Source organism: Pristiophorus japonicus, chromosome 15 (genome assembly GCF_044704955.1).
Source record: "Pristiophorus japonicus isolate sPriJap1 chromosome 15, sPriJap1.hap1, whole genome shotgun sequence".
NCBI lineage: Eukaryota > Metazoa > Chordata > Chondrichthyes > Pristiophoridae > Pristiophorus > Pristiophorus japonicus.
In genome coordinates, this window is record NC_091991.1 from 1215131 (window position 1) to 1228200 (window position 13070).

A 13070-nucleotide genomic window follows, 5' to 3' on the forward strand; every position below is an offset into this window, starting at 1 on the left:
CTCCGACAGTGCGGCACTCCCTCAGTACCGCCCCTCCGGCACTCCCTCAGTACCGTCCCTCCGACGCTCCCTCAGTACCGCCCCTCCGACAGTGCGGCGCTCCCTCAGTACCGCCCTGAAGTGCTCTGCTTGTATTGTGGACGACTGCTCACTGGAACATGTGGTGGGTGAAGTGGTTCTGCCAATCTCCTGGAAACACCCTGTTTCGGATATGGGAGTGTGCTTGTGGGGTTTTTTGGGAGTGGGAAAAGGAGTTTGCTGTAATTTGTTCAGAGAAAGCAGACAACTATTTAAAACCAAAGGCCCGAGATCAGTTTGAAATCTGGCACAGTAATACTGCGGGGTGTAAAATTTAACATCACCAGAGGCATAAAATAGACTGCAGCTGATTGGCTGCCCATTATACCCTCCCGCCGTCTCATTAATAAAATACGCACGTGCTTACATCACTGAGCTTTTAATATGAGAGACAATTACAGCATGAGGAACAATATATAGAAGATCGAGACACGTATAAAATAAACAAACCAATTCTTGAAGCAAAAAAAACAAATGCAATTTTCGACACGGACATCAATTACACTCCTCAGAAATACTTCCACCCACAGAAGTACAACTGAGTAACAACACTTCTACCTTGTCTAATCTCATGATAGTGAATCGTGTCTTAAATATACACCAACACTCTGGCACCACCATTCAAGTATGCAAGTCCTGTAAACTCATGATTGCTGCAGCCAGGAGCAAGGTAACAATGAAACTGCAACCCACACTCCCCTTATTGGGTTGAAGATTTGTGTGCTTCTGGAACAGTTAAATGACAGGGTACTAAGGCTGATCAGTGCCAGAAACCATAACATTCCCAACGAGTGCAATAATCTAGAGAAGGAACGGTTTGTGCAGTCCACGAGAGGAGAGCATTCATGATTCTCACGGGGGGGGGGGGGGGGGTCAACTGAGAATTGTTCTTGTCTCATGGTTTCCCCATTATGCTACGGCAAAACAGTTTACATTGAGCCCAAACCCAGGCTGCACTTGCACTACAACAGATACATCAGAGCCAAGTGGTTTGGGAGCAAGGCATCTCATTGTTCACTGCTGGGCTCGAAGTCAGGCCCAAAGTACGTTTAAAAAAAAATGTAGTCACTGTTGTAATGTGGGAAACACAGCAGCCAATTTGCACACAGTAAGCTCCCACACACAGCAATGTGATGGTGACCAGATCAGTGTTTATTTTTAAAGTGATGTTGGTTGAGGGATAAATATTGGCCCAGGACATGGGATAAATTTCACTTTCTCTCCCCCCGCGCACTCTTCAAAATATAGTGCCACCCGAGGGGACAAATGGGGCCTCGGTTTAACACCTCATCCAAAAGAGTCCTCCCTCAGCACTGCACTGGGGTGTCAGCCTAGATTTGTGTGCTCAAGTCCCTGGAGTGGGACTTGAACCCACGACCGGCTGAGGAGAGAGTGTGTTGCCCAGAGCCACAATCTGAACCAAAACTAACTTGCGGCAAAATTATCGAGACGGTAATTGCAGCAGCAGGACCCACTCATGAACTGGAAAATCTTTTATCCATCCCCAGAGCTCTGCATTCGGGGTGAACCCTAACCACCGATCTAAACAACCTGTATTCTGGAGAAAAGGATGATCAGACTGGTATATAAAAAAACCAACTCGTACAAACATAAACGGCATTGTGGAGTCCTCATCCAAAGGTTCCTATAATAAGAATGTTGGAGGGAAGTGGTGCCGTTAACGTTTGTTGCTGAGTGAACTAGCTGGCTGTGAACCATTAATGCCCAAAGACTAAAGATACTGGTATTGGTGAGTAGCGCAAAACACGCTAGCATTTCACTCGCGGCCCGATTGTCAGGGGCGGGCGTAATACAGGCTGCTGATTCGCTATCCCTCATTGCGAGCTTTAATTTCACCCCCAACGTTCCCCGTGAACCGATTAACCCCAGGGATCCCGCGCAGTATTCTGATTAAGGGGCTGACTGGACCATGTAAGGACAGGGAGCACTGACCATCCTATTACACACAACGTTGGAGAACCAGAGTAAATACATTCATTCAGCTTCAATGTTAAACACCACACCCAAAAGTCCACTCATGGACCTAAACAGAGGTGAAGAAAATGTTCAGGAATATTACGTAAAGGAAATTTCAGTGTCCGCAGAGTGGAAAGCACCTGAAATGCGGTCAGAAGTACAAGGGTTTTTTGGTCCGCTATTAAAGGAGTTCGAGTGATATTGGAAGCCCTTGTTGAGAACTGCTCACAGTTGTTCCATCGCAGCCCTCCAGGTGAAACTGGTTCCAGGCTGGGACTTCATGAAAAGCACCGCAGACGATGCTCCTGCTGAGTAGCAGTTCGCTGGAGAACGGGTCATAACCCCGCCGTTGTACTGGTTGCCAATGGTAACACATCATCTCACACTGCTGCAGATCCCTCAACGACCAAGATTGCTGGCCTGGAGGACTAGGCCCAAGGTTGTTGGGGGGGAAAGTTGTTTCTTCTTCCGATCGGACAGCGCTGCTCACAGGAGATGAAGTGGGCCATTACAGCAACAGCGACAACAGCAGGGTCTAACCTCAGCAGCCAGTCTGTTGAACGCTTCTACCAGACTGCTTGGTGACCGATAATGTGGTGAACACCTGAAACGAGAAAGAATTTTCATTTATAGTTTATTGCAAATGAGCACAATATCTGCAGCACAAAAGGAAAAAAATTCGGCCTAATTTTAGGATGCAATTTGAGGTGAGCTTCCAACCTGAATCATTTAACAGATCATTGTAACGGTCCTTACATCGAACGTACAGCATAGAAAGACCATTCTGGTCCTTGCTGGTCCTTGCTACACACGAGCCTCCACCCATGGTTACATGTACCACCCACAGTTAAAGGGATAAACACACAGGGCCAATCAAAATGGAGAGCTGGGCTATTTTTAGAGCGAGATACAGAGGGAAACATTTTTTATATAAAAAAGTGCAGGTCTTTTGAAGTTACAGACTGAAAGAAAAATACCGAAAAGATTCTTCAAAGTAAAACTCCTTACAAAAGTAAAACCCAAGAAATAATGATTCAAAGCAAAGGATGAATCAATACAGATAATTAGCTGGAACAGTTTATCTTAATACACAACACAAGAAGAAAGGTCTAACTACCTCACAGCATGAATCTAATTTCAAGTGGTGGAGACATAAATTATCTGTTAATTGAATCATTATAATTTTCTCAAATAGCGTATGCAAATCTGCTTTGCGAAACACACGTGTAAATATCCATCCAAGTTGGTTAATTACCGTGTCACAGCGAACAGCATCGAGGTGCTCGATGGAGTGTTACACAAACAGCTTTATAAAGCACAAGGATCTTGGAATGATCATATCGATCACGTGAACCTCGGGGACAATATTTAATTTTTTACCTCACCACTAAAACCTGCACTTGATGCCCGGCAGTTACAACAGTCCAACTGCGCATTAAAAATAGCACCGTACAACACAACGGTAAAATGTCTGCCCATCGTGGTAAACAGTTAACATATATATTCAATGGGATCTTGTACAACTAGAATGACAAATCAGTAATATTGCATTATATCAGAACTGCAAATGCTCAATGTTTTGTCAGTTTTATGAACTGCTGATGGACACATTCACAGATTGAAGAATTACTCAATTCTAGATTTTATAAATGCAAATATTGCTGGGATTGTTCATAATGTGTAACTGTGGGGCAGCCCGCCCCCAGGCCCCCGTGACCGAGCCCAGAGCCTCAATGTCTCCATGCGGCTCGGGGTCACATGGTGCTCAGGGATCACTCCAGGATGTTTACGAGGTTAGAGGCGCTATAAAGACAAGTTGCTGATGGGCAGCATACAACCACCACCACGGCGCAGGGTCACCGTACAACCACCACCACGGCGCAGGGTCACCGTACAACCACCACCACGGCGCAGGGTCACCGTACAACCACCACCACGGCGCAGGGTCACCGTACAACCACCACCACGGCGCGGGGTCACCGTACAACCACCACCACGGCGCGGGGTCACCGTACAACAACCACCACGGCGCGGGGTCATTACCTCGGCACAGACCGGGTGGATGCCGATCGTGTTGTCCAGCTGTTCCTTGGTCAGTCCGCATTTCATCGCAGCCCCAAATCCCTGGGTGATTTCCCCGGCATTCGGGCCCAACACGTGGAAACCCATCACCCGATTCTGAAAAGGAAAATGCACGCGGGTTTACTCACCAACACAGCGGCAAAATTAATTCAAAGATAAAAACCACCAAAACGCCAAGGTACTTCGCTCCTCACTGCCCTTCCTCCCATCACCCCCCTCTCAGCTGCCCTTCCTCCCATCAGCCCCTCCCCCGATGACAGACAATCGACCTCCAATGACCTCTGCCAATGCTCTGGGAACCACGAGCTGTGGGGGATACTCTCCACCCGATTACTGTGGTCAGTGCATTCGCAAACCACATGGCCAGCCGGCCGGCTGTATCATTGCCCCCAGCCTTGCCCCAAACACAAATGCCCTTCACCCAGGAGCTGTAATGCTACCTCAGTTTGAGGCAGAAACAGCCTCCTTGGTTGTTAAGGGCTGAAATTACAAATGATAAGACAACAAGTTCTTTATTTTTTTTTTCTAGTCATTCACAGAATGTGGGCATCACAGCGGTTTGGAACAACGCAGTGTCTCGCTGGGCCATTGCAGAGGGCTGTTCAGGGCCAATCACATGGCTGTGGGTCTGGAGTCACATATAGGCCCAGACTGGGTAAGGACAGCAGATTTCCTTCCCAGAGGGACATCAGTGAACCCAAAGGGTTTTTATGACAGTCGTTACATGGTCACCATCAATGATACCAGCTTTATAATTGCACATTAATTTAATCTACTGAATTTAAATTGCCCAGCTACCATGGTGAGATTTGAACTCACATCCCCCAATAAATAGTCCAGGCCTCTGGATTACTAGTCAAATAACATAACCACTATGCTACCATTCCTTTCCTGTCTACCTACTGCAGATCCACATGTGGGGTTAACTTTAAATCGAACTCATGGTGCAGGGAACCCACAGAATCAGGTCGAAAGTTGGTTTTAATTGGGCCTCTTGGGCGGGGTGCAAAACCAATGTTGCACCCAATCTCATCAAGTGTCCCAACGGGCGGGTTAGGTTGAAATTGTCCGCGTTCAACCAAAACCTCAATGGTTTTCCTGGATTGCTAGCCTTGTGTGTCGGCCATTAATTTAACGGTGCAGGACTTTATCAGATCAATGTCACCCAACCAGCAATGGAAAATGTCCCACAAATTAGCGGTTTGAAAATACGTACATGGTCTTGCTTGTTACAGATAACCTTAGCATAACACTTGTTGTTATCCCTTGATGGAAGGGTCCACTCCAATGGCCAGAAGTAACTGTGATAGACCTAAAAAAAAAAGTCAAAGATTGGAACCGTAAGAGTTACTGGATAAATAACAACCAACATTTTCTGCTCCAACAATCTGGTGACTCACCTCCACATTCTCCGCCCCATGCACTTCCAGAGCAGCCTCTTCTGAAAAACCGCAGGCTCCATATTCCAAGGGAGTGAAGACAGTGGTTGGCACATTCACATAGTCACACTGTCGGTGTTGCCATCACAAAGAGATAGTTAATACCAGCAGAGCATTCCAACTCCAAACATATAGATGTATTTCTTATAGATGTTTGTTTCTTTACAGTGACAACTTGCATTTAGATAGCACCTTAACAAGGAGTTTGACAGGAGTGTTGGGCAGGAAAGAAGGAGGGGCACTATCACTAGTGTTTGAGATCACATTCTGCGATTCCATCCAGTTTCCTGTGAAAACCGCAGGCAAGTGATTGCACTCCCCTATTTCTAAGTGAGCTTTATAGATAATGTGGAGTTGAATTAAGCCTTTAGCCACCAAAACCAGGAACAGTAAAACAAATAATATTTGAAGAAAACTTCACCAAAACACTTGACAATTCACCTGCAAAAGTCTAACTAGACGCTTATATAACATGGACTAGAATCCAATGATTGTAAAGTGCTTTGGGAGTTCTTAAGGATGTGATTAGGTGCCACATAAAATGAAAGTTATTTTTTTCTTTAAAAAGATGAAGCGAGGTTAACATTAGCTTTCTAGATTAAAGAACTGTGGAACTTTGGGGTAAAAATTCTTAACAGGCTTCGAGACTGCTTTTAACACAAACTCGAGTTTTCCTGATCCATGAACAGATGATCTGGGTCATTATCACATTGCTATGTGTGGGAGCTTGCTGTGCGCAAACTGGCTGCTGCGTTTCCTACACAGTGACTACACTTCAAAAGTACTTCATTGGCTTTGAGATGTCCGCTGGTCGTGAAAGGCGCTATATAAATGCAAGTCTTTTTCCAAACAGATGGAAATTGGCAGGTCGCGAGTCTGCAATTTTGTGATGTGCGCAGGGAGCAGCCCATTGGAATTTAACCCCAACAACACTTACTGGAAAAGAAACAAGAATTTTTCATTCGTTATATACTTTTAAGCAGCTTTGGCATTTGCGATGTGATTATAATTTGGGTTTGTACCTTCACTGTAGACCCTCCATAGAGCCTCCTAGCAAGTAGGCGCCCAGCCTGAATCGCCACCGGTGTCAGCTGCAACTTTCCGGCCAATATGTCTCCAACGGCATAAATGTGGGGCACATTGGTTTGTTCAAATTCATTGACTGGAATCCTACCAGACCTGAAACAAAACACATGGTTTTTACAAATACTTGAAATAAAAACAGAAAATGCTGGAACAGAAACATTCAGTGGATCAAGCAGTCGAGAGAGAACTTTTATGTATATAGCATCTTTAACAGTGAAACGTCCCAAGGAATGTTATGAGATTTTAAAAATTTGACAAGCCACATAAGTAGAAATTAGCCCAGATGACCAAAAGCTCAGTCAGTGAGGGAGGTTTTAAGGAGCGTCTTAAAGGAGGAAAGAGAGGGTGGAGGGGTTTAGGGAGGGAGTTCCAGAGCTTGGGGCGCAGGCAGCTGAAGGCACGGCCACCGATGGTGGAGCGATTATAATCAGAGATGCTCAGGAGGGCAGAATTAGAGGAGTGCAGACATCTCGGGGTGGGGGGGGGCTGGAGGTTGTGGGGCTGAAGGAGATGAGAGATAGGGAGGGGGCGAGGCCATGGAGTTGATTTGAAAACAAGGATGAGAATTTTGAAATCAAGGTGTTGCTTAACCAGGAGCCAATGTAGGTCAGTGAGCACAGGGTGATGGGTGAGCGGGACTTGGTGCGAGTTAGGACACGGGTCAGTGAGCACAGGGTGATGGGTGAGCGGGACTTGGTGTGAGGTAGGACACGGGTCAGTGAGCACAGGGTGATGGGTGAGCGGGACTTGGTGTGAGTTAGGACACGGGTCAGTGAGCACAGGGGGTGATGGGTGAGCGGGACTTGGTGCAAGGTAGGACACGGATAGCCGAGTTTTGGATCACCTTTAGTTTACGTAGGAGGCCAGCCAGGAGTGTGTTGGAATAGTCAAGTCTAGAAGTAACGGCATGGATGAGGGCTTCAGCAGCGGATGAGCTGAGGTAAGGGTGGAGACGGGCAATGTTACGGAGGTGGATATGGGTGGTCTTAGTTACACTGTGGATATGTTGTCGAAAGCTAAATTCAGAGTTAAATATGACACTAAGGTTGCGAACTGTCTGGTTCAGCCAGGAGTTGGAGAGGGATGAAGTCCAAAAACAAAGGCTTCGGTCTTCCCAATATTCAATTGGAGAAAATTTCTGCTCATATTTGCAATAAAAACAGTAAATGCTGGAAGAAAAACATTCAGCGGGTCAGGCAGTGGAGACAGACGCAAGAGTTAACATTAGACGAAGGAGCAAAGGTTCACCAGACTGATACCTGGGATGGCAGGACTGATAAAGACTGGATCGACTAGGCTTATATTCACTGGAATTTAAAAGGATGAGAGGGGATCTCATAGAAACATAAAATACTGACGGGACTGGACAGGTTAGATGCAGGAAGAATGTTCCCAATGTTGGGGAAGTCCAGAACCAGGGGTCACAGTCTAAGGATAAGGGGTAAGCCATTTAGGACTGAGATGAGGAGAAACTTCTTCACCCAGAGAGTGGTGAACCTGTGGAATTCTCTACCACAGAAAGATGTTGAGGCCAATTTGTTGGATATATTCAAAAAGGGAGTTAGAGGTGGCCCTTATAGCTAAAGGGATCAGGGGGTATGGAGAGAAGGCAGGAATGGGGTACTAAAGTTGAATGATCATCCATGATCATATTGAATGGTTGTGCAGGTTCGAAGGGCCGAATGGCCTACTCCTGCACCTACTCTATGTTTCAGCATGATGACCTTTCCTCAGAACTGAACAGTCAGCCACCTGAAACACAGTTTCTCTTTCTACAAATGCTGCTTGACCTGCTGAATGTTTGCCAGCGTTTTTCAAGAGGGATAGAGTATAAAAGCAGGGAAGTTCTGCTACAACTGTACAGGGTATTGGTGAGGCCACACCTGGAGTACTGCGTACAGTTTTGGTCTCCATATTTAAGGAAGGATATACTTTCATTGGAGGCTGTTCAGAGAAGGTTCACTCAGTTGATTCCAGAGATGAGGGGGTTGACTTGAGGAAAGGTTGGGCCTATATTCATTGGAGTTCAGAAGAATGAGGGGATCTTATTGAAACATAAGATAATGAGGGGGCTCGACAAGGTGGATGCAGAGAGGATATTTCAATTCATAGGGGAAACTAAAACTAGGGGACATAGTCTCAGAATAAGGGGTCGCCCATTTAAAACTGAGATGAGGAGGAATTTCTTCTCAGAGGGTTGTAAATCTGTGAAATTCTCTGCCCCAGAGAGCTGTGGAGGCTGGGTCATTGACTATATTTAAGGTGGAGATAGACAGATTTGTGAGCGATAAGGGAGTAAAGGGTTATGGGGAGCGGGCAGGGAAGTGGAGCTGGGTCCATGATCGGATCAGCCATGATCGTATTGAATGGTGGAGCAGGTTCGAGGGGCCGAATGGCCGACTCCTGCTCCTATTTCTTATGTTCTTATGTTCTGTGTTTGGATCGTCACATTTAATGGCATGTGCAGTATTTTTGCTTTAGTCTGTCCTCACTGCCGCACTGAAACTTCCCGCTTCAGATGGGAAAGTTGGTCTCTGTTGGGAGAATGGAGGCCATGGTTGCTGCACTGGCAGTTGCTGTCCGGTAACAGCACACATCTGCCAGTTAAGGCTGGCACTGCCAGCACCTTCTCCCCACTGAGCCGAGCTCTCCATCAACCTGGCTAGCCAGTCAGAGAGGAAAACCCGCCCAATGAAAACACAACACTGAGCGAGAATCAAGGCCAGGATTCAGACAGGTGTCTGCTCGAGTCAGGAACCAAAGGGCATCGCCACAAAAGGATGCCCAGCCACGAGAAACAAAGCATGCACTTGAGTAGCCTCACCCTGCTCAGTAACACACTCCATGCCAAATTCACCTGGCATCTGCTGCTGAATATTGAACAGTGGTGGGAACATTTTGTTTTGGCCTGAGCAGCGTTCTCGGGACCAGCTTTTCCTCGATTAAAATCTGCGACCTGTGAATGGGCCACGCACCCCAAAAAACATTTACGGGGAGTACTGAACCAGAGGTGAATCACATTCTGACAATTTAATTTTTTGGTTTAATTAACAGAACTGCTCATTGACCTTTACAAGGATTAAATTTGCCTCGTTTTCCCTCCTGCAGAAAAATACATTTCTAATTATGCTTACTTTATTTAAAAAAACAAAATGTAGGGGTAAGCTCTCAGTTTGGCATTGAAGCAAGGGAGGTGGGGGGGAATTCAGCCTCCGAGGGGTCAGTAAATTAAAAATGATCCCTTTGTCATTAAGGTTTTGGGCACTGACACGTTAACTCTTAATGGTTAAACCTAGGAGTGTGCAACTTTTTAAAAATCAATTGGTATCTGAGCACTTCAAATCTTGTATAACACACTACAGGGGTCATTTTAACGTAACCCACCCAGTGAGAGTCTGATGAACAGGTCACACGACACCAGATTTTATTTTCCATTGCGTCAATAGAAAGGGCAATCGGGTGGGGGAAATCTGAAACTGTTGAGACTATGGGATCAATTGAAAATGTAAAAACTAAGCTTGCTAGGTTTTTGTTCGGCAAGATTATGAAGGGTTACAGAATCAAGGTGGGTTGATGGAGTTAAGATACAGATCAGCCCGGATCTCAATGAATGGCAGAACAAGCTCTAAGGGCTGAATGGCCTCTAGTTCCTATATTCCCATGTTTCTAAAGACAGAGTTCAGAGAGGGACCAGAGCCACCTAGTAGTTGAAGCCTATAAGTGCACCGTGACAGTTCACAACAAAATTGAATGGAAAACATCGAGAAAGAGAGAGATCAAAAAACTGACAGCAGCAAGTAAGGTTTGTGCACAGGAAGTGCAGGACCTCTGCAAAATAATATTTTGGTTGTGGTGTGAATGGGGGTTCAAGAGACAGCAGCAGCTTACTTTTCATTGACTGTTACGCCCACCTCCGACAAGCCGATGTTTTTAGTACAGGCGTCTCTTCCGACAGCCAGCAGCACCTGGAGAAAGAGCGAGCTGATAGAACATTGCACGGCAAGTGACATTTCCCGAGGACGTGGCATTTACCCGGCCAAACATTATGGAAGCCTTCCGCTAAAGTTTCAAGTTCCTTCAAGAATCTCAAGGGCATATTTCATGAAGGTTCACCCAACAGAGGCCGCGATCGGATATCTGGGCATTAATTTTAATGGACAGCCAGCCGGTGGGGCCCCACTGCAGACCACACTTGTTCGTAGATTTATGGGGTGGGGGGGGGGCTCATCTGCAGCATAAACACCAGCACAGACTAGTTGGGCCCAATGGTGATTCTATACTGAACATTCAATGTAATTCACACAATGCAATCCCAGCAGGCAAAGCTCAGTGCCGAGAGCATAATTCCTCAACTCCCTTCCAGTGATGGTTGGTTCTCACTCACTGTGTTATATTTCCCCTCCACTGTCTCCGAGCTGCTGGTAGATTGAGCCGTTACTTTCAGCTTCCCTGGAGTTCCAGGTTCAACTTGCTCGATCTGTAAAGGGGAGAAGGCAAGTGGTGTGTTACAACAGACAACTGCAGCAGCTATTTTACTGCACTATAAATAAAAATCGCAATCATTTGGCTGGTGCGATTAATTTAAGAATTGAATCCCAACAGTCGCCACTTAGCAGCAGGATTTAGGCGTGATCAGATTTTATTCAGCTCAAGAGAGCGCGAGGAAAAAAAAAGACAGGACTTGCATTTATATAGCACCTTTCACGACCTCAGGACATCCCGAAGCGTATTGCATCCAGGAGATATTTTATGTCCATCTGAGGGGGCAGATGGGGCCTCGGTTTAACGTCTCATCTGAAAGACGGCACCTCCGACAGTGCAGCACTCCCTCAGCACTGCACTGGGAGTGTCAGCCTAGATTTTTGTGCTCAAGTCCCTGGAGTGGGACTTGATCCCACGACCTTGTGACTCTGAGGTGAGAGTGCTGCCCACTGAGCCACGGCTGGGACAACGTGAAGTAATTCGAGGTACCTGTTCAGTTAAACACACTTGGGGGTAAATTTTAACCATTTAAACACAACTCAGACACTTGACCAGCATTCCTGTTTTCGTGGCTTGCACATTTGTCACAAATTTAGCCCCAAAATATTAAGCAGGAAACACGTGGGGATACAAAGAAGACATTGCTTAACACACGCTCCGCACCACTGCCCCAGCACGCACGTTGGATGATTACAGTGCTCACCTTGGACGGTACAAACTGTCGAATGAATTTGACCCCGTGGGACTCCATGTAGTCCCCAATCTGGTTGGCCATTTGCTGATCAAACCCCCGGAGCAAGATGGAGCGTACCATCACGGTCACGTCCAGCCCGAGTCCCGCGAGAAAACCAGCACACTCCAGCGCAACGTAGGAAGCTCCAACCACCAGGGTCTTCCCAGGACAGTAGGGCAGCGAGAACAGGTCGTCACTAGAATTAGCATAAGAACAGAACGAGGGGAAGTATGAACATCATTTATCTTGGAGATTTAAAGAAAGACAGACATGCAAGAAAGCCTTTCACAGCCTCCGGACGTCCCAAAGCGCTTTACAACCAAATACTTTGAGTGTAGTCACTGATGTAAAGTAGGAAACACGGCAGCCAATTTGCACACAGCAAACTCCCAAAAACAGCCATGTGATAATGACCAGATAATCTGTTTTAGTGATGTTGATTGAGGGATAAATATTGGCCAAGACACCGGGGATAACTCCCTGCTCTTCTTCAAAATAGTGCCATGGGATCTTTTACGTCCACCTGAGAGCAGACGGGGCCTCGGTTTAACGTCTCATCCGAAAGACACACCTCCGACAATGCAGCACTCCCTCAGCACTGCACTGGGAGTGTCAGCCTAAATTTTTGTGCTCACATCCCTGGAGTGGGACTTGAACCCACGACCTTCTGACTCAGGTGAGGGTGCTGCCCACTTAACCATAGCAGACAACATAAACCCTTACATCTTTCACAAGTCATTAACTTCAGTCAATAATACGGTAGATGGATACAAGGGCATCCTTCTGCATCGATCTTGCATCAGAGAACAAGTTTTATGGGGTGAGTCACATCCAGGCTCAATTTACTCAATGCCTCCCAAGTTCCATCCCATAAACTCTACAGCTAGTTTCCCTATATCCCTTCCCTCCCATTCCCTCCCCCAATGAACATAAGAAAACTGAGCAGGAGTAGGCCACCTGGCCCCTCGAGCCTGCTCCGCCATTTAATAAGACCATGGCGGATCTGATCATGGATCAGTTTAAATTTATATTAAAAATACTTCTCCTGGAGTTAAGTCCCCACAGCCACACCCCACTCCACCTCTGCAACCTGCACCAACCCTACCCAAACATGGGCTCTCTCTCAAGCCTCAATACTCGCTCTATCGGTAGCAGAGCTGCCTTGGCCCCACACACTGCAAAGCTCGCCAACC

The 13070-nt window shown here is 46.5% G+C and overlaps 1 protein-coding gene across 2 annotated transcripts in view; it reads right to left on the bottom strand.

The window, feature by feature from the left end:
* Positions 1–441: 441 nt before the first annotated feature.
* The window catches only part of LOC139280551 (thioredoxin reductase 1, cytoplasmic-like), a 34500-nt gene continuing 21871 nt past the window's right edge, over positions 442–13070 (bottom strand). For both annotated transcript variants that reach the window (XM_070900038.1, XM_070900037.1), the window contains exons 7-14: positions 11848–12073; positions 11047–11139; positions 10551–10627; positions 6599–6755; positions 5538–5645; positions 5354–5449; positions 4099–4233; positions 442–2659 (exon numbers count right to left, since the gene is read on the bottom strand). In XM_070900038.1, coding sequence (XP_070756139.1) covers positions 2597–2659; positions 4099–4233; positions 5354–5449; positions 5538–5645; positions 6599–6755; positions 10551–10627; positions 11047–11139; positions 11848–12073 — 955 coding nt within the window. In that variant the 3' untranslated portion in view covers positions 442–2596. The remainder of the gene's footprint in view (positions 2660–4098; positions 4234–5353; positions 5450–5537; positions 5646–6598; positions 6756–10550; positions 10628–11046; positions 11140–11847; positions 12074–13070) is intronic.